Source organism: Gymnoscopelus braueri (assembly GCF_963280865.1).
Source record: "Gymnoscopelus braueri genome assembly, chromosome: 15".
Taxonomy (NCBI): Eukaryota; Metazoa; Chordata; class Actinopteri; order Myctophiformes; family Myctophidae; genus Gymnoscopelus; species Gymnoscopelus braueri.
This window is the reverse complement of record NC_137620.1, coordinates 17,645,545-17,667,784: the sequence shown is the minus strand read 5'-3', so window position 1 is coordinate 17,667,784 and position 22,240 is coordinate 17,645,545. Positions and strand designations below refer to the sequence as shown.

Genomic DNA, 22,240 nt, shown 5'->3' with positions numbered 1-22,240 from the left:
ACACAGCGGAGATTTAAAAATGGGGGGGGGGGGCAGTCACACCTTTGGGGGTCCACCATTCTTGCTTGATAAAGTTTGAGAACACAATACTGCTCGGCTAAAACATGACATAACCATACCATTCCTTGTTCAATATACTCCTAGCTGTAGTAGTAACGTAGCCCAGTGTTGCCATGTCCGCTTCTTATAAGCGACTTTGGGCTTATTTTTCTGTAAAATTACTTGTAAATATTGGTGGTTGGCTGGTTGCGGTTTTTGGGGATTGTTTCTTATTTTGGTAAATATGCTTCCTAAATGTTGTTTAAAACAGTGGTTCTCAATCATCATTTTGTGACCCCTGTACTAGATTAGTGTTAAAATGTTTCCAAAAAAAAATATTCAAAATGTGATTTTAAAAATCCGACGCTCATGTGGTCTATGTAGTCGCCTCTATTGGGCTTGTTTTCATAGACCTAGTTCCTTATTTCTCTCGCAATATCTGGCAACACTGGTTGCCTCGTTTTAGGCTACGCGGCTAATTACTCTGGCTAGCCTGGCAGAAACAGCTGCTTCTGCTATATTCAAGCAGATTAAATGCAGTAGTATGATGGAAGCTATTGGGATGGAAGCCCCACGCGTGTCTCTGTTCCGTGCACAGCTCAGGTCTGTGCTGGAAACATTACTAAACGATGCTCTGACAGAAATAACCCGTATCTATGTCGACTCGAGTGTTGTTACTACTATGGAGGAGGAGGACTCGCCACAAGACCAGTCTTGTAAGTTTCACAAACAACTAAAGAATGTTTTGTATGGAATCGATGTCATACACACACTACAGCATAGTGGTTAACTTTTTAATTACAAGCACCCCCGTCCCATAACTCTTGTGAGTGCACAAATGGAACCAAACGGAGTGATTGACCCTCATCTGGTTCCATGAAAGAGACTATGAAGAGGCACATGTTTAACTCTAGCTCATGGTGCCAACCATGGTAGCCCTGAAACATGGATGAACTTAAAACTGTTTCTTGCACTCTTTTTACAACCCGTACATCTACATAAACGTTCATATGTCAAATATAAAGTACTTACCGCATGGCCATGGATGTTACAATTATGTACGGGCCCTCAGAAGTACCCGCATCTTCCGTAAAAAGCATTTTAATCCGATCGGTGGCAAATTTCTCCAGCTTTCAAGTTACTACGCGACCCTATCGGTTGGGAGATGTATTGCACTGATACATTACAACTGAGGAAATTGTTGCCGATCGGATTTAAAATGCTTTTTATTGAATAATACGGAAGATACGGGTACATCTGAGGGCCCGTACATAATTGCTACATCCGTGGCCATGGGCTAAGCTCTTTATATTTGAAATTTGATCGTTTAAGTAAATGTACGGGCCGTTAAGGGAGAAAGTGCAAACACCAAGTTGAAGTTCATCCATGACGGTCGTGACAGACGATCCTCGTGTGATCCATGGCTACAAACCATGGCTGAGGCAGGTGATGACAATTTGAATTATGCTCTCCTCTTATAGCATGCTGCATAAAGAGACACGGATAAACAACGCTGAATACAATCACGTTAATTGTGGGTGTGTTTCATAAAGTGTCTGTTAGCCAGCATACACAGCAGTATCGTTCAACTTCACTGAAACACTCACACACACCTGCCCTGACTATTGTCAGACATGCTAAATGTTTGCATACATTTTATCACACAAATAGTGCACCACCTCATGCAAATCAACCCATATGATTGACTGAGACAGTTGAACTACATTCTCGAAAATGTGTGTACTCAGTGTACACACATTTTCGACTTGCAAGAAATCATAACTTGCAAGAAATCGTTTAAAAAAATCCATGTAATTCATAGGAGTAATAATGGACCCTTCGCTAAACCCCACCCCAAAAGCGATTGTCCAATGCCAGCTTAGCAACCGTTGTTAGCCTGGCATAGGTCTGGCAAGCTTTCGTCACCTGCCATAGCTGTCAATGTTATTTCGCCCGCACACACACAATCATTTGCAACATAATAGCAAGAATAGGAATACCACGATAACGCAATGGTGACTATGAACCACGTACCCAAACCCGTTGGAGGCTGCTTTTCCCAAGCTGAAATCTGCACTTAAACTGCAAGGCTGAATATGGCTGTGTTGTTGAACACATACACAGCTTAACGTCAGGAAAGTTACACGACACGACTCACTCGCCCAGGTGGTGTCAATAATAGGCTACTAATCACCGTGATCGTAACAAAATTCAGAATCACAGCGCTGCCTGTTTCGGATTCCGCATGTTAAAGTATATTCATTCATTTGTTTGTCTATTTATTAACTGCTACTGTAGGCTTACCCTGCGGTACATGAAAACTCCTGTTACAGTCATGGATCAACTTCAACCTGGTGTTTGCACTTTCTCCATTTACGGTCCGTACATATATATATAAACGTTCAGATTTCAAATATAAATTGCCTACCCTATGGCCACGGATGTTAAAATGATGCACGGGACTCTCAAAAGTACCTGTATATTCTGTATTGTTCAATAAAAAGCATTTTAATCCGATCGATGGCCATTTTCTCATAGTTATAATGTATCAGAGTGTGTAACGACGGGTCGCCGTTACTAGAACTAACTCATATTCAAACACAGCTCTGCATAGGCATTGTATAGGTAAAGAAAGACACAGATTGTAACAAATGCATTTATTGAAGTTATGGGGGGTGGGGGCAGTGTGTTTCACTCTGAAGGTGCGGATTTCATCATACACCTATGAAAGAACAGAAAGGCCACATTAGTAGGACTCCACAGTAGTAGCATACTTTGAAATTGACATGTATAATGGGAATGTGAATCTCTGATATCTAAACTTACCTCTGTCTGTTCTCCCCCCTTCCCAGTGTGGTGTTCGGGCCAAAGAGTTCCCTCCGGCAACACACACCCTATTTATTAGTTCCGGGAGGGTGATACCAAGTGGGAAGTGGAGAGAGGGGAGATCGGCATCCACTGTAATTAATTGAACCATGTATATGGGGTGTGTATATTTAGAAGGCTCAGTGGGAATTGTAAATATGTATTGAGGGTGCATATACAGTGGTCTAGTGGTTTAAGTATAATTGTATTGTGTGTTATAGATGTGGGAATATTTTGGAGGTACCTGGGGAATGGTAGGAGCTAGCCAGGTAATAGGGACCCACCTATAAAAGGCAGTCAGTCTATGGTATGTGAGATGAGCTGACAGGTTGTGCCCAATACTTGTCAGTGAAATTGTAAAAAAAAGATAAAAAAATAAAGACTTCATGATTGAAGGTCGCTACTGGACTGGTCTCCACTGATTTGCTGCCTTGGCCGCTCGAGCAATCTTACAAGTGGTGTCAAGAAGTGGTCCCAGCCTCACTGGAATGGTGGGTGCTTAACAGCACATAACTATGGCCACCATGACCAGAGGAAGGGAAAAGGAGATGAAGCAAGGACAGCAAGAGGAGCCAGATAACGGGGAGCCAGTAATTGACCAGCAGGAGGAAGCAGCAGCAGCAGCAGCCAGTGAGCCTGACAAACTGGATGAGTTAACAGGCCTGGTGAAGTCGCTGGCTCTCGCCCAGACTACTAGAGATAAGCGGATGGAAAGAGAGGCTACACGCCAAGAGGACAGATGGAAAAAGATCCACACTGACGTGTTACACATGCAAGCACAGGTGAATGACTTGAGATACGGCGGTGTGAACAGAGAGGATGACGGTGAGGACAACGATGACGGTGATGATGAGGAGAATGAGAACCTTAGAACCCCCCACCATCAGGAGGATCGGGGAGATCTAAGAGCGTCAACCAGACGGCGAAGTGAGCCTGCACCACCACAGAGGACACGACACATCCATAGAGAGCCCAGGTTAATACCACTCGCCCAGGATGATGATATTGAACACTACCTGACAACCTTTGAAAGAATGGCCACTGTTTGTCATTGGCCAAGAGAGGAGTGGGCTATTCAATTAGTCCCTTTACTCACAGGTAAGGCACGCAGTGCTTATGTGTTCATGGACTTTGAAGATTCTGAAGATTACGACAAAATCAAGGAAGTTATTCTAGCGAAATATGAGATCACAGCGGACACCTACAGAAGAAGGTTTCGGTCACTGGACATTCATCGGGGAGAAACCCCACGTGAACTTTATGTGCGGTTGAAGGACATGTTTACTAAATGGGTCAAACCAGAGACCTCCACGGTGAAGGACATTTCAGAGTTACTGATTCTGGAGCAGTTCTTGAGGATGGTGGATCCGGAAGTGGAGGTCTGGATCCGGGAACGTGACCCAAAGTCAGCAGGAGAGGCCGCCCGGCTTGCTGAGGTTTTTCTGTCAGCCAGATCTGGGAACAGAGCAACCGCATATGACCGTGACAACTACTACACTGGAGGCAGTAAGTCCAAGGGGGGTGAATGGGGTGGTCAAACGCAGGCTAGACAGCAATTCAGTGCCAGGCAAAGCTCTTACAGTAAACCTAACGCCACTAAGTCTTTCCCCAGTTCTAGGCCAGACATACGCTGTTATCAATGTAATGAGATGGGTCACACACAGCACACATGCCCTGCCAACAGACAGAGTAAACCTTCTTTGTTATGTTCAGTCCCCAGACCCACCCACCCAGTCTCTGCTCAGCAAAAAGTGCACACTGTACCAGTGTTAGTCAATGGTCAGAGAGAGGAGGCCCTTCTAGACACCGGCAGTTGTCAGTCTGTTGTTCTGTCCAGCATAGTCCCTAGAGAGCTGTGGAGTGACACCACGTCCAACATTTGCTGTGTTCATGGGGATGAGAAAGTGTACCCCACTGCTGAGGTGTATCTTACTGTAGGTGGACAGACTTATCTCATGCCAGTCACATTAGTGCCCAGATTACCATATCCAGTCATACTTGGCAATGATGTCCCCACACTGCTAGACTTGATACATCAGACAAAAGGGGATAACCAGGTTATTATAGAGGGCACAGGGGAGGCACAGAGTCAGGAGGTTGAACAGCAGCAGCTAGAACCCCACCCTTCAGCTACAGCATGTAACATGGTGATCACTAGAGCTCAGAAGAAAATAAATACTCTAGAGGAGTTACCTTTTTACAATGCTGAGTTGAAGGCAGGCCCGATCAAGCAACCAAAATCCAGAGCTCAGAGAAGGAGGGAAAAGGTTTTGGCTACGGCCAGGGGACAGTGTGAGGAAATGACAAAGCCCAGTCAGCCACTGAATTTTCACATTCCATCTGACATAGCAGCAATGCAGCAAGCTGACCCTACACTAAGATCCTGGTTTGATAAAGTATCAGAGGTTGAGGGGGAGAAACAGGGTAAGGCAGACTGTTTAGCTGAGGTTAGCTATGTGATTAAGAAGGGCATTCTCTACCAGCGGCAGGGTCAGGTTGAGGCCTTAGGTTTGCCACAGAGCCTTACACAGAAAGTGATGGAGCTGGGGCATTCTATACCCTGGGCAGGCCACTTAGCATTTCAGAAATCCATCAGTAGAATTGCCAGTAGGTTTGTTTGGCCAGGCATGTACACCCAGGTGAAGGACTTTTGTGCTTCATGTGAAACATGTCAGCTAGCATCAGCTAGGGGAGTAGCCCGTGCCCAGCTTCAGCCATTACCTATTATTGACACACCTTTTCACAGAATAGGCATGGATATAGTGGGGCCCCTTGAAAGAAGTTCATCAGGAAAGCGATATATCTTAGTGATTTGTGATTACGCCACCCGTTATCCAGAAGCTTTTCCCCTGAGATCTATCAAGGCCAGACAGGTTGCCAATTGTCTGTTGCAACTGTTTTCAAGGGTAGGAGTGCCTAGAGAGGTCCTTACAGATTGTGGTACAAACTTCCTATCAAAACTATTGCAGCAGGTTTATCAGTTGCTAGGAGTGAAAGGTATCAAAAGCACCCCTTACCACCCCGAGACGGACGGATTAATGGAGAGATTCAATCAGACTCTTAAAAGCATGCTGCGGAAGTTTGTTGACAATACAGGCTCTGATTGGGACCAGTGGCTGCCCTACTTGCTGTTTGCATACCGGGAGGTGCCACAGGCATCAACAGGATTCTCACCATTTGAGCTTCTCTACGGTCGCCAGGTGAGGGGGCCCCTGGACCTCCTGATTGAGCATTGGGAGAAACCGACTACAGACCAGGAGAATGTGGTTGCCTATGTGATCACAATGAGAGAGAGACTTGAAAAAATGACTGCTCTAGCACAAGAGCACATGAAGACGGCACAAGCCACCCAGAAAACCTGGTATGACAAGAAGGCCAGAGACAGGACATTGTTGCCAGGCCAACGGGTGTTGCTGCTCCTTCCAACTAGTGACTGTAAGCTGTTGGCCAAATGGCAGGGGCCGTACCAAATCACTAAGCGCCTGGGCAAGGTAACATATGAACTGTACATGCCTGATAAATTGAAAAAACATCAGTGTTTTCATGTTAATCTCTTGAAGACGTTTCAGGAGACATCACTACCAAGCCAGCAGCCTGTCCAGCATCAGTTATTGATCTGTGCTGTTGATGGGGAGGAGGAGAGAGAGCAGTCGTTCCCCACCAAGGTCACCAAGCCCTGTGCAGTGGATCTGTCTCATCTCCAGCCTGGCCAGCGGGAGGAGATAAAAGCAATGCTGAATCCCGGGCTGTTCCGAGAAGAGCCTGGCTTTACAACACTGGCACGGCACAAGGTCTACCTGAAGACGGATGCTACTCCCCGCCGGAAGTACTACAGGATCCCTGAACGTGTGGTGCCAAAGCTCAAGGAAGAGATTGAGCTGATGCTACAAATGGGAATAATTGAAACATCGAACAGTGAGTGGTGCAGCCCTATTGTGTTGGTGCCTAAGAAAGATGGCTCACTGAGGTTCTGTATTGATTTCAGGTACCTCAATTCAGTGTCAAAGATGGAATCCTACCCCATGCCCCGTATCGATGAGTTGCTGGAGAGAGTGGGGCACTCCACGTTTATCTCCACGTTGGACTTAAGCAAGGGGTACTGGCAACTGGCCTTGGCACCTGAGACCAAGGAGCTGACGGCGTTTACAACACCAGAGGGTATGTTTCAGTTCAAGGTGATGCCGTTTGGTCTCCAGGGTGCACCAGCAACATTTCAACGTCTCATGGACCAAGTACTGAGGGACGTGCCACAGTTTGCAGCAGCGTACTTGGACGATGTTGTCATCTTTAGCCAGACGTGGGAGGAACATGTGGCTCACCTTCGAAGGGTCCTCCACCTGATTGAAAAGGCGGGGCTTACCATCAATCCATGCAAGTGTGCATTTGCCCAGAAACAGGTGGAGTACCTGGGCCATGTCGTAGGACAGGGGATGGTTAAACCTCGAGTGGGGAAGGTGGATGCCATCCATTCATTCCCCATCCCCACCACCAAGAGGAAGGTTCGGGGATTTCTGGGCCTGGTAGGATGGTATAGAAAATTCATACCCCATTGTTCTGAGAGGGCAGCTATTCTCACTGACCTCACCAAAGACTCAGCCCCAAACAAAGTGAGATGGAATGACGAGTGTGACCGAGCATTCAGGGATCTCAAAAGTGCCATTACAAGTGACTCTGTTCTCCACACTCCTGACTTTAGACTACCATTCACGCTCCAGACGGATGCCTCAGGTGTCGGCCTTGGGGCAGTGCTTCTGCAGGAAGTAGAGGGGGAGATGCGTCCACTGCTGTTCCTGAGCCGCAAACTAGAGGACCGGGAGACGAGGTACTCGACAGTGGAGAAAGAGTGCCTGGCCATGAAGTGGGCCATTGAGTCACTTAGGTACTATTTGCTGGGACGGCACTTCCTCCTTGAGACCGATCATCGGGCTCTGCAGTGGCTGAACAAGATGAGGGACTCGAACACACGTCTTGCTGGGTGGTACCTTGCCTTGCAACCCTATGACTTCACTGTTCGGTATCGACCAGGGAAAGCCAACCTGGTGGCCGACTTTCTCTCCCGGGTACATGAGAACTGAGGTACTGTACTCTTGGGAGAGGGGGGAGGAAATGTAACGACGGGTCGCCGTTACTAGAACTAACTCATATTCAAACACAGCTCTGCATAGGCATTGTATAGGTAAAGAAAGACACAGATTGTAACAAATGCATTTATTGAAGTTATGGGGGGTGGGGGCAGTGTGTTTCACTCTGAAGGTGCGGATTTCATCATACACCTATGAAAGAACAGAAAGGCCACATTAGTAGGACTCCACAGTAGTAGCATACTTTGAAATTGACATGTATAATGGGAATGTGAATCTCTGATATCTAAACTTACCTCTGTCTGTTCTCCCCCCTTCCCAGTGTGGTGTTCGGGCCAAAGAGTTCCCTCCGGCAACACACACCCTATTTATTAGTTCCGGGAGGGTGATACCAAGTGGGAAGTGGAGAGAGGGGAGATCGGCATCCACTGTAATTAATTGAACCATGTATATGGGGTGTGTATATTTAGAAGGCTCAGTGGGAATTGTAAATATGTATTGAGGGTGCATATACAGTGGTCTAGTGGTTTAAGTATAATTGTATTGTGTGTTATAGATGTGGGAATATTTTGGAGGTACCTGGGGAATGGTAGGAGCTAGCCAGGTAATAGGGACCCACCTATAAAAGGCAGTCAGTCTATGGTATGTGAGATGAGCTGACAGGTTGTGCCCAATACTTGTCAGTGAAATTGTAAAAAAAAGATAAAAAAATAAAGACTTCATGATTGAAGGTCGCTACTGGACTGGTCTCCACTGATTTGCTGCCTTGGCCGCTCGAGCAATCTTACAGAGTGCAATACACCTATCAACCGATAGGGTCGCTTTGTTGAAAGCATATGTAGAAAATGGCCACCGATCAGATTAAAATGCTTTTTATTGAACAATACGGATGATACGGGTACTTTTGAGAGCACGTACATAAATGTAACATCCGTGGCCATGGGATAAGCACTTTATATTTGAAATATGAACGTTTCTGTAGATGTACAGGCTATAAATGGAGAAAGTGCAAACACCAGGTTGAAATTCATCCATGACGGTCGAGACTGACGACCGTCTTGTATCCATGGCTATTACTCCCTCTAACATTTCCCGTGTTTTTAGTTTATTGAAATAATGTCATGCACATTTGTCCAGTGCATAGCCTACTGCAGGCCTTGTTGACTAGATTTAGAAGAGATTTTGAAGCTATTGCTGCTGAAATGATCGATTATTTTTAAGGGGAAAAGCCGTCATTTAACATGCAAGTCAATGGGTGAGAAGCAGAGATTGCCAGGCGCTGCCAGGCCTGGGTGTGACTAACTTCGCACCACCAGTCACAGAGTGGAGTGGGTGGGGCTTAGCGAAGGGTCCATTGGTGGCACCTGGCTGGTGCCAAAAATGCAGTAGTTAGTTACTAGGGGTCGATTCATCGATTTTAATTACAATGATTCAACTATATAGATATTCAAACAGCATCGTATCGTTTGACTTTGTTTGTATAGTATCGAATCGTTTTGCAATGCAAATAATCAATTGTATCGATACTAAGTACTTTTCCATTCCATATCGCTACACTTGGTCTATCGATACATGTGTGTAATCTCTGTATTCATGTCAAGGTGTGGATTTGTCCATAATGTGTTCAAATACAATATCCATGTGTATCTTTTCCCTTAAAAACCTGCACTATCCACACGTTTCACACAGATTATTTTTTTGCTACTGTATCGATTTTAAATCATTGAATCTTATCGTATTGTCAAGAATGAACCAATATCGTTCATGTTCGTTCATGTATCGTCAACCATGTATCATGATGCGTATCGTATCGCTGTTAAAATGTTACACCCCTAGTAGCTACATTGACTGAATGAGAGAATTAAAGACGTTTTATTTATTTGCTATGATGGGGATTAGAGACCTCCAACTGTAGGTTCTGATGGCATACCTGTTTCCTGTACATTTTCCCATAGCTGTATTTGATTTGCTTGGCATTAAATCTGAACTGGAAACACATGAAGGTGTCATTTATTTACAGTTCAAACCTGCTGCAGAGCCAATTACAGTACATTAAGCTATGGGAAAATGTACCACTACAGGAAACGTGTATGCCACCTTCTAACAACCTGGGACTACAGTTGTGTAGAATGTGCACAGAGCCAACTTAGACACACGCACTCAATTGTGTTGTTAAAGAATGTTCAAAAAAATGTTCCAAATATTCCACATTTTATTGCAAGAGCCATTAACATTTGCAGGACTGTGTAGCATGTTATTTTCATACAACTGATTTGCTCCCAGAGCATTATCTGTAACTTATTTTTAATAATGAATGCTTTATAAAATGCATTAATAAAAAACAATGTTTTTTGTCAATATTCTCTTCCATGCAGCGCCATCATGCAAGACTCACAGCTTTGCCCCTGAAGTCCCAGCATCACCACCACATAGAGCAGTAACACCTGATGTCCCCTTCAAAGAAGAGGTGACGTGTATTGTAACAGCAATCTCTTCATCCCTGTTTGTTTATTAACCCATTAAGACCTGAGGCCGATTCTACAAGTGTCAGTAGTTCTCAAACGTTTTTGTGCCAAAGACCCCCAAATTTATATATATTTGACTGCGGACTTCGATCTGAAAATGTTTTTGTGCCATGGATCCCCCAGAAGAGAAGACACTGTCAAGATCTTTTTTAAATGTTAAAAAATAGCTGTTCGCGCAGATTTTGAGCAGACAACAAAGTTTATCACAAGAATATTACATTCATAACTCTAAATTCCAAGCGTAGTCCCTACTACGCTGCATCAACATTTCTTCATAGAACATTCAATGTTTTATTTTTATTCCACTTATAAAAAAATGCATGATTGGCATTGCTTGGGGCCTGATTAATACAACGTCCTCATGTTCCTTGTATGAGTGAAACAGTTAATCGAACAAATCAATTTAATCAGTTAAAAGAAAATCTATTTAGATTAGTTTTTTGACATTATAGGCGACCAAAAAAGAAGTAGCCGATCTACATGCTCACAACAAGTCACATCGCGATGCATTATGAGCTTGTATATCGGCTATTTTAACTATTTTTGCGTTGCACGATGAAGTGTAAAACAGGGCTGATGTGTCGAAATGTCGAAACATTTCAAAGCAGTCTTCTATTATTTTCTGTTTTTGTTTTTAACCATTAAAGGGATTGGAGAGTGAACCCCACCCCCCCTTCCAACAGCCTCAGATTATCCTTGTAACCTCTCTGGCCAGAAAGGATGCATACACGCAGATCGACAGCTCATCCTTTCATCTACAACCTCCCAACTCGACTACACCTCTAAAAGATGAAGTGTTGGAAGTTGGCACACTGATTGACCAAGAGCAGGCAGAGATTCCAGAGCCACTGAACGTGGACGCAGGGGAGCAGGTTTCTCCAGGTGAAGGTGAGCCGATGAACAACAACACCCATGGATTAAAGTTCTCAGTCGCCATGACTGACTTCAGTCATTTGGAAGCATGTCGCGCATAAAAAATAGCCGATCTATAAGCTCACAACACGTGTTGTGAGCTTGTAGTTCAGCCATTTTTGGTTATTAATCATTAAAGACTTTGTCTTTTGGTCAAACTAACGATAGAATACATTTTCAGATATTCCCAACGAGGACGGATCAGATGAAGAACAGCTGGACATGGATGATGAGCGTCCTGGACCCTCTGCCTTAAAAGGGAACGCAGACACTGATCAGGATCAAGTTGTGTCCAGGGGAGATTCCCAAGAAAGAGTTGCTACCCAGCAGGAGACATGTGAACCATTAGTGCTAAGAGCTCGCACCATACCCAGGCGTCCAAGTGTAGCGAAACGCAAAGCGCCTTGTAACTTGCGCATAAAAGGAGCCAAAATGAATCCAGATCAAACGTCCCAGATGTCCCAAATGTCCTGTTCGGCGTCTTCTTCCTTGCCCCAGACATCAGAATATGGTGGAATATGGTCGATCAAGGTGGAACCTATGTGGAATATTCCTAACGAGGATGGATTAGATGAAGAACAGCTGGACAACATGGAGGATGAGCGTCCTCCTGGACCCTCTGCCTTAAAAGAGAACGCAGACACTGATCAGACATTGGAGCATGCCAAGCGCCTGAAGTCATGCTCCGTTCAGCTGGTAAAAGTGAATGTGGCATGCGAAGGTGCCATATGTGGCACCTTCGCATGCCACATATGTAGCAAGACGTTTAAGTTGGAGCGTTTTCTCCGCAGGCACCTGCGCTTCCACACGGGAGAGAAACCCTACCTGTGCGAGCAGTGCGGTAGGTGTTTTGCACTTAAGGTGAACTTTAAGAAGCACTTAAAGAAGCACCACCAGACAGTCCATAATAACGAGGAGTCGCCGACGTTCCGTTGCGGGTATTGCGTGAAGCAGTTCTCCACCAAAAGCAAGCTCGATGTCCATGTTCGAGTTCACACCGGTGAGAAGCCCCACCGCTGCGTCTTCTGCAAGAGGAAGCATTACAGGTTGAAGAAGAACCTGATAAAGCACATGTTGAAACATCTGGGATATGCATCCGCAGTGGATTATGCATCCGCAGTGGAATATAAGAGAAAACTACGCAAATAACCAAGAGCGTTTGAAAAGGATACAGGATAGGTGGGCACTAGAGATATCTGGGCACCTCGAAAAAAAAATGGCTAAGCAATGCCTAAAATTGGCTATTTTGTCCAAAATTTAAAAAGAATCAATATTTGAAAAATGGTCTTAAGTAATGTAAAGTATACATGATATGAACATGGACGCTTACATCATTATCAGACTTAATTTTATCCGTCAAATGTCAATCCGTTTTGTAGCAATCGTAGAAATATTAGACCTTTTTTTAATTGCTGAATGTTTTAAGCATGTTCTAATCATGTATACTTTACTTGAAAACAATTTTCAATTATTTTCTTTTTACATTTTAGAAAAAATAGCCAATTTAACACTGAGGTCAGGTGCCCACTCTTCCTTGGTGCTCACCTATCCTGTTGCCCTTGAAAAATAACGGCAATGCTAGTCAAGTTGGATTTGCTAGTCAGGTGTGGTTTCTACTTCACCCGCCACATTTATTTATATATAAATGGTGGCACCTTGGTGCCAAAATACAGTTACAGTAGCTACATTTGAGCAACTTTTTTTGAATAATGTTTAGAAAATATTTGAAATCTTATTTTGTGAAACCTGATTTGCTAGTCGGGTCTTCTTTTTCTTTCTTTCTTTTTTCCCCTCCCAGAAACCTTTTAATAATGCTTTGAAAATAATGTGAATCTTATTTGTTTTGAAATATTTTTTGTTTAAATTGTAGGGGAGGAAATTGTACAATTATCTCATAAAAATGGGTCCATGACCCAAGAATGAGTCCCGACCCATTGTTTGTGAACCAGTGGGCTACATATTACCCATTAACTTGAGGAGCAGCCTTTTACTCTTTGGTCCTCTTCCCATTTGTGTAGAAATCATTGCTGTCGGGTGGAAACCTTGTATGTCCAAAACTGTCCTTTTAAAAATATGTATTTCTTTTTTTTATCATTTTACTATTATCTTTATTTTTTAAGTTTTAAAATAGTGAAAATAGCCGATCTGCAATTATTTTCTTTGTGTATTTGGAAGGGACATGGAATATAGTACAAAAGGAGAAAAAACTAATTACAGTAAAAAAAATTGTCTAGTTTCTAACCTATTAACGATATAAAATACAAGGAAGGATAACAGTGAACAGTAGAGAAACCACATTTTTGCCAAAAAGGTGCACAGGTTTGTTTGTCCATGATCCATTGTTTTAGTACTTTTAAAAGATGTGAAAGTCCACAACGCGTAACAAGCTTGTAGATCGACTATTTTTCACTACTTTTGTGCGACACTCTTGTATGATGAAGTAGGACATTAATTTACCCAAAAAAAAGCATACAAATGTGAAACATGGAGATCCAAGGTATCTGCCCGACAACCTATGTCTAAAACGTATTTTTCAGGATTCAAATTCAAAAGTAGCAGATCGACGAGCTCAAAACACGTCGCTCGCAGATCTGCTACTTTTGCAAAGGCATTTTTAGAATCGCCCTCAGGTCTAAATGGGTTAATTGTGATGCTGTAGTATGATCAAGTAGGGCGTTCATTTACGAAAAAACACAAATAGTTAAAATATCTGACTATAGCAGCCTACATGTAGCTGCCCATACAATATGTTGCTGTGCCTCTCATTCTAATCAGTTTTGGTACAGTATCAGTTGAAATGATCATGATTGACTTGCGTTTGTTTTTCTGTTTTCTTTGGTTTAGGTTTTTGCCTGATAAGATTTTGTTTCAATGCAAACAAAAAGCAACCTCTGTTTTTGAGAGTGTAATGTGAAATTATGTGAAACTATAATTTAATATTGGACAAGAAACAAAGAAAGAGAGAAATTACACGGGAACGAACTGAAACCACTCATATTCTCACTGAGAAGACTTTATTTTATTTACAGTAAATTAGTTCCCAGCTGTTAAAGTGTTATACTGTATATTGTATTGGCACTTCATTTTTAGTTATTGTATCTACTGACTCAGAAATCTGAATGTAAAATGTATTATTAAAACTGAAATGTCACTCTCTAGTAAAGTGTATTTTTTAGTGTTTTGCCTCTGCAGTAAGTCTAAGCTGTTGTAATGAAATCTATTCGTATTCTTATCGTTAGTCATAGTCCTTATTTGCATGGCGGTCCCATGTTGAATGCCACAGGGCCTTGGATGGTGAAACCAAGGTATAAGAAGAACGTTGAGTTGGGTGCGGAGGTCGGGGGATCATCCTGCATTTGAACTCTGATTTTCTTCCCTTCAGTGCAGGCAAACACTTCGTTTTGCGCAGACATCACAGTCTGAGATGAGGCCTCTCCTTGGACAGGCAGAAGAAGGTCTTGGACCTCCCGGATTTGCCACACGTGTCTGTTGTTCCACATCTCATCGATTCGGTTCTGACGAGTTTTTCTCTGGTTCATGTTGTTTGTTCTCTTGTCACTGTCCTCTTGAATCTTTGCCTCTGCTTCCAAGATTACATCTAGTCTTGATTTGTGAACCCATCTGCGTAATCCACCACCCTTGCCAAGAAAAAACAAAGGCAAGAGGTAGCGGCCACGAAGGTACTTGGCATATTTTTTCTGGAATGAGTTTTCCATGAATGAAACGTGGTCGTTGAGGTCATGGTTCATCACTGAGTCAAGTGACAGTTGTACTACATCTTCTAGTGTTTGCTGCTTTGTGTCACTGCCGTTTGGCTCGTCAGCCTCCCATGTTTTGTTTTGTTCAACCTTTGTAGCCTCTTCCCCTTTTCCATCCTCATGGTATACTGACAATTGCTGTTTCTCTGGCCAAAAAAGCAACAGCGCCAATAGGTAAAACTCAGGGCTTCTGTGCCCCAGATCTTCAGCCAAGAAAATGCATATTATCATTTTGAGGTCTTTGATTGGGGTGAGCTTAGGAGAATCTGGTACCTTGTTGCTCAAGATGAGGTTGGAGAGGATGTACCTCTCGGCATGTCCGACGTCGGTAGTGCTTGCCTTGTGAGAATGTTCCAAATTATTTAGCATTGTTTCTAAATCGGATGTGGTTTTTGCAGTCTCTTCAAACCCAGCATGTCTTCCCTTTGATGTGTATAGACCATGATATAGACAATCAAAAATAGCTGGGAAGCTAGTTGATTGTGTTTCTGGTTCATTTGTGTACTTTTGATAACAAAGCACAACGTCCTTCCAGAAGTAAGATGGTTCCAAGCTTTCACTATCAACCCTGGAGTAAGTGAGGTACCATTCAAAAAAGTGGTACTTGTCTTTAACTTCACTTTTCAGGTTGGAGATGAGACCGCTGTGCCTTTGTAAACTAGATGGTTCTGAGGGATAACTTCTGGCATCTCCGACAAGGGTGTTTCGCCATGCCTCTCCATTTCTCCCGCTAGTGAGTTTGTCAAAGGTGATCTTTGCCACTTGATTGCATCCAAAGAGACCCCTGTTGTTGAAGATATTTGAAAGGCTTGCCACTCCTGTGTCCTCCATCTCTGGCCCCACCTCTTTCTCTGCTTTCTCACATACTGCTTTGAATGCTTTCATGGCCCTATTCGCCATGTCTAATACTTCAGTATCATCCGAGGCGTTCCTTAACAAGCTGTTCTTGTGCACTTGCCCAAGAGTGTCCGCCACGTAGGAGTTTTTTGGTGCTCTTCGAATGGCTTCCGTTGCCCACCTTTCAGCGTGGTCATAACGGTGGCCTTTGATGTAGTTAAGACGAGCAAGGGTTTGTGGGAACAGGGGGAATGTTTTAAATTTCTCTGACGCAATCAACAACACGGATAAGCTTTTGTGAAAGTTCTCGTTGTTCAATATCTCCTCGATCAGTTTTGAGAAGTTATTTCTACCCTTGTCTCCCAGCTCCCTCTTCGTTAGCAGATCTTTGATTAACTGGATCGTGTGAGGTTTTGTGTGATCTCCTGAAAAACGGGTCATAAAGCTCTTCACCAGGTCGCTCCTGGAGAATCCCAGCTTGTGCAGAAGCTGCACAGACCTCCGTGCAATGGCTGGATGAATAAATTGTACCCGTTTGTCTTCTTGACTGGATTCTGGAGTCGATGTGTCGATGAAAACTGTGAATGGCTGCATTCTATCTTCAAACGGGGGACCTCCGTGGATGGGATCTGGAGGGCCAAGGACCTCTTGGCACTGAGAGTGCAGAAGGTAGGACTCGGGAACGTACATGTTGAGCAGGGCCAACATAGAGAACAGTGTCGTGTTTGTGGATTTCTCGTTCAACTTTACATATTGTAAAAGGCCTTCAGCATTTGGTTTCCAGTACTTGTTGACAATTTGTTCCTCTGTTAACTCCTTAACAATTGTTTCCTCAATTGTTTTCTCTGTTAAGTCCTTGTCAGCTGAAAGAGATGCACTTTCACTGTCAGTCGGCAATGTTCCCGCAGTGCTGATGGCCATGGTCTGATGTTTACTTGAGATCGAGAATAACCTGTGATTAAGTCAGAGAAAATGTCAGTCGTTTTAAGTCCTTGAAGAAATGTGAAAATTTTCATTCCCTTAATTGCCCTGTTGCCAAGTTATCTCTATACCACCGCCTGCTCTCTGACCACTCTGGTGTGTTGTGTGTCCAAATGAAACCGTTCAATACATCAAAGAATAAGGAAGGTCGCTCTCAGAAATAAAAGTCTTTTTTTGTAGGGCTGTCACGATTATGAGATTTCACCTGAAGATTAATTGTCACTCAAAAAATTGCGATTAACTGTTTAATTGTGATTATGTCGTTGAACACTGGAACATATGAATAAAATTACATTTCTGTTTGGGGGATATGAGGCAGATATGACAAATAACATCAACATGGAAACGATTATGCGCAATAATTGCGATTATGTAATAACTGTTCCAAGCCCATTTGTTTGTTTTAATTTTCCATGCCTCAGGAAAGGTGACAGAGAGGTTTCGGCTATCCAGCCTGCTTAACGTTTCCTGATGCGTTTATTTATTGGATAGTAACAAAGTAAATTACTCAAGTACTGTACATGTGTACATTTCTGAGTATCTATACTTTTTATAGTATTTGTATTTTTGGATACTTCAAAGACAAATATTGACTAATACAGCAAAGCATTGATAATGCTAGATGTCACACCATACCTCCGCCCTCTAACTATTTCTAGAAACACACACACACACACACACACACACACACACACACACACACACAGCAGCCTAGTGGCACTTCACCCTCAATGGCTCATATTAGTTGGCTCATATTAGTTGCCTACAGTATGTGAATTTACACCATGAGTGATGGGGTATGTGAGCATCAAGGAGTTTGAGTTGTGTAGGTGCAGTGTTGGAAGAAGTACTCACATGTTTTACTTTAATACCACACGGTTGATATACTCTGTTACAAGTAAAAAGTCTAGTAATCAAAATTTACTTGAGTAAAGATTTTTTTTTCAAATGTAGGCCTATAATCTTTTGAAAATAACAGATCTACAAGCTAACAATGCGTTGTGATATTTTCAAATGGCCGAAATATATATAGGGCTAAAGTGGGCAATGTATGTTTTGTAATAATAATCAAAATCTACAAAGTAAATAGTAACTAAAAATTTCTAATAATTGTAGTGGAGTAAAAGTATAATATTTGCCTCTGAGGTGTAGTGGAGTAGAAGTAAAAGTATTGAAAATTGGAAGTACTCCAGTAAAGTAAAAAATACCAAAAAAATCTACTCCAGTACAGTACTTGAGTAATGTTCTTAGTTACTTTCCACCACTGTGTCGGTGTGGTATTTGCATGCTGCAGCAGTAAAAGATAACGTCGACATGACTGCTTCAGAAAATCTTAAACTGTTGCTAAATACATAACATCTAAAATGACACGGATGCTTTCCCGGTTTTAAAGGTATAACAAATACATATATATATATATATGTTTATATGTATATTTATATATATATAGTCTGTAAACATTTATAATATTGTATCTGTGTCCTCCAGAAATAGTTAACATTGACAGAACAATTGCCAAGGTTGTAAAAATGTACAATAAGAAATTGGATTGTTACCTGTTTCTGTTCCCGGAGACAACTGAGTGATTCAGTGTTGAGAGGGCATCAGTTATAGGCTGCCATGGGGAATTCCTTCAACAAGACACACCCAGAGACACACACACACACACACACACACACACACACACACACACACACACACACACACACACACACACACAGTTGTTTTTTTAATTAACCCAGGCCTTAGAGACCATTTAAAGATCATAAGGTTGAAACTGTACCATAACACCAATTAAATATATCTAGCCTTGCTAAATCAGCTATATTCTGATTCAATATTATTTATTTGAAGAGGTTGTCAGTTTAATTCCTTTAATACAGATGCCCGATTCCCCTATAATGATGTTACATGTAGAGTAGAATAATGTAACTTTATATGAAAACGTTGCAAAATCATTCATTGTTAATTAACAGTAAATATCATACACACACACATACACACATCCTTCTCATGGCACTAGGCTATATAGTAGGCTACAGTAGGTGCTTTTGTTCGGTTTAGTTTGATACATAGGTATCCGCATTCTCTTTGGCCGCTCTCTTTATGGTCTGACTTTTTTTTGTATTACTTATAGTGAAGCCCATTCCCACCCAAACAGAGCCAGCATAGCAGACCTGACCATGCCCACGTTTACCACTGAAATGGGAAAACACTTAGATTTGGAGGAGCAGTTAACTGGAACTCGCTACCCCTGACTATAAAGAGCATCAGCAGCCATCTCCTTTTTAAGATAAGGGTCAAAGCATGGCTTTTAGAAAATGTTGCAGAATAGTATGGTCACTTATATTAGCAATGCGATTCTATGTATTTATGCTGTAGGTAGTGTAGCTCTTGATTGTATTATTTTAATACAATGTAATGCTGTACTGTCTGCCTGTATGTATTTTGTTGCAATGTTGTTTGCCTCAGACAAAGGACCACAATGGAAATAAGTCGCCCAACATTCTATCGTTTGTATCCTTGACGTTTCTCCGTGTGTTTTTCCTGTATAACGTCTAATAAAATCAAATAAAATCAAATACTGCACCCACTTTGTACAGGAAGTCACTCTGAGTTTGCTAAACTAGAGAGATAGGAACCATTGTCATTATTCTGTATGAGCAAGTGCAGCAGGACAATGATTGGCTAAATCTTAACTTATGTTTCATCAGAAATGGCAGGACAGCTCTTTCAATTCTACGAAACTAAACTAGACAGATAAGGCCCGGGGTGTAACATAGGAACCATTGTCTTTATTCTGCATGAGTAAGTGCAGCCAGCAGGACAATGATTAGGTTATGTTAAGTTATGTTTCATCAGAAATGGGTGGACAGCTCTTTCAATTCTTAGAAACATTTGGAGTTGATAACATCCTGCTCATCTAGTTTGGCCTGTATCTGACTGGAAAGTGTGTTGCCGTTTGGAATCTCTCTCTCTCTCTCTCTCTCTCTCTCTCTCTCTCTCTCTCTCTCTCTCTCTCAGTGGTGGAAAGTAACTAAGTACATGTACTCAATTACTGTACTTAAGTAAAATGTTGAGGTATTTTTACTTTACTGGGGTATTTTAAAATTTCAATACTTTTACTTGTAGGCCTACTCCATTACATCTCAGAGGCAAATATAGCATGTTTTACTAAACTACAATTACTGGACAACTTTAGCTACTAGATTAAATACTACTAGATTAAATATTATTACAAAACATACATTAACCCTATATAGACCGATGTGACACGTTGTGAGCATGTACATCGGCTATTTTCTAATGATTTTATACATTTAGACACATGAAATGGAAGATTGGATACTTTTTGTACTTTTACTCAAGTAAATTTTGAATTCCGGACTTTTACTTGTAAGGGCACAGGCACAGCCACACCGCACTTTTGTTCTTCCTATGGGGCGGAATCTGCCAATGCTCTTCAATGGGAATGGCGTGGTTTGATGGTCTCGCGTATCTTTCCACGTGTTGCGCACACCTTGCGTTTATGTGCTCTATACGCCTGCTGGTATATGCCATAACCTACTGGCTGCAACTGTCGGCCGCGCACAACCTGAGTTTAACACCGGGCAACCATAGTTTGGTGTGGCCGTGCCCTAGAGTATTTCTACATTGCATAATTGGGTACTTTTTCCACCACTGGTATTTGGTTACCGGTGGTCCATGCAGGCTTCACTTGTGAGTTTACGTAACTTCTTGCCGGAGAAGCAAGGTAGCTGTTGTCCTAAATACATTTATTGTGTATGTACTGTAGGCCTACATTCTGTTGCTATAGGTGGCTCTGACTTGATGCATGTATTTTTCTGTTGCAGCCACAAACAAAAAAGGCCAATAAATTATTGTAAGCTTCCTGGGATCTGCCACTGGACAGAGAAGGATGTTTTTTTTACAGTATGGGTTACTGTTGATTAATGTCATTGGTTTATGCAATTTTAATTAGTTTTGACATGTATATGTGATATGTGATAATATGTCATTACATTGGTGTCAGAAGTAGAATAATGTTGCTGTCTTTTCAGACAGCAACTAATGTAGATCAGGGGTCTTCAACAGGGGGTCCGGGACCCCTAGGGGGTTCTCAGAGTTACTAAAGGGGTCCTCCAAATCTTTGTGTGATGCAGGGAACATTCGCAGAAAATAGCAGATCTACAAGCTCACAACGCCTGTTGTGAGATCTGCTATTTTCAGAGAATTGGTGTTGAGGGAAAAAGTGCAGACCAAGTACAGAGCCAGCGGTCAAGTTGACTAAATATTGATGGTTTGAAGGTTAACTACACATTAATATGAATACAACATATTAATTGAAAAGATACATCAACAAATCAAAAAACATTAATTGCACACTGACGATATACTGCTGTCAATGAAGCTATATCTATGAAATCTATGATTTTTTTTTATCTGCAACACAATTTTATACAATATGATGCAGTGTGTGGGAGTCCCTGCTTGTGTGTGGGAGTGTGTGGGAGTCTCTCAGCTATAGAGGTCCTTGGTCTGAAGAACGTTGAAGACTTGATGTAGGCTAGACGCTAGATTATTCGTCCAGGGTTTTGTTATAGAGTCTGATGGCTCCTGTAGCACTCAGGTACACGTCACCAACGCAGGATGATTCAGATGCTGAAAGTGCTCCCTTGTCTGGCCAATGTGTCATAAAATGCAGGTTTCGATTTGTACAAAAATAAATAAATAAAATAAAACAGGGATTTTCTTAACCTCTTATTACAATTACTTTATTACTTTACTTAAAGCATCCAATGACCACTTATAATCACACCATAATCGCTGCATTATGACCGTTATGATTATGACTATAATGCATTATATTCTTTTTTATAATATATTACAACTATGAGAATTATAATGCACTATGCATGGCCAGAAGAAAATGTCAGTGAGTAACCAGCCATTATGAAGTATTATGATAGTATAATAAGTAATTATAAAATATATGTACAGTATGAAGCATTATTAATATACAGTATATTGCGTATAATATGAGTGTGTATAACTATAATTATACAGTGTTATAAGCCGATTATAATGCATTTTAAGTATGTTTAATCCAATATCAATCTGGGAACCCATTTGGTAAAAAAAAAGGGGGGGGGGGGATTCTCCTTTGTTTTTGCTTCCGGGAGCACCACCTCCTTTTTGTGCAGAAACAGGAACTTGGTTTGGCTCCACCCCTTTCTTAGTC

At 42.1% G+C, this 22,240-nt stretch overlaps 1 protein-coding gene across 1 annotated transcript; it reads left to right on the top strand.

The window, feature by feature from the left end:
• Window positions 1-523: 523 nt before the first annotated feature.
• On the top strand, window positions 524-14,573 carry LOC308102390 (uncharacterized protein). Its single transcript, XM_080452085.1, has 4 exons — window positions 524-755; window positions 10,361-10,452; window positions 11,158-11,398; window positions 11,604-14,573. Exons 1-4 carry the CDS (start codon window positions 584-586, stop codon window positions 12,569-12,571), a joined length of 1,473 nt encoding a protein of 490 aa, XP_080308211.1. The 5' UTR covers window positions 524-583; the 3' UTR covers window positions 12,572-14,573.
• Window positions 14,574-22,240: the final 7,667 nt, after the last annotated feature.

Coding starts and splice junctions, on each gene's coding strand:
- LOC308102390 (XM_080452085.1), top strand. CDS start 584: ATGATGGAAGCTATTGGGATGGAAGCCCCACGCGTGTCTCTGTTCCGT. Junction 10,453..11,157: donor ATGTCCCCTTCAAAGAAGAG/GTGACGTGTATT, acceptor TAACCATTAAAG/GGATTGGAGAGTGAACCCCA. Junction 11,399..11,603: donor GCAGGTTTCTCCAGGTGAAG/GTGAGCCGATGA, acceptor ATACATTTTCAG/ATATTCCCAACGAGGACGGA.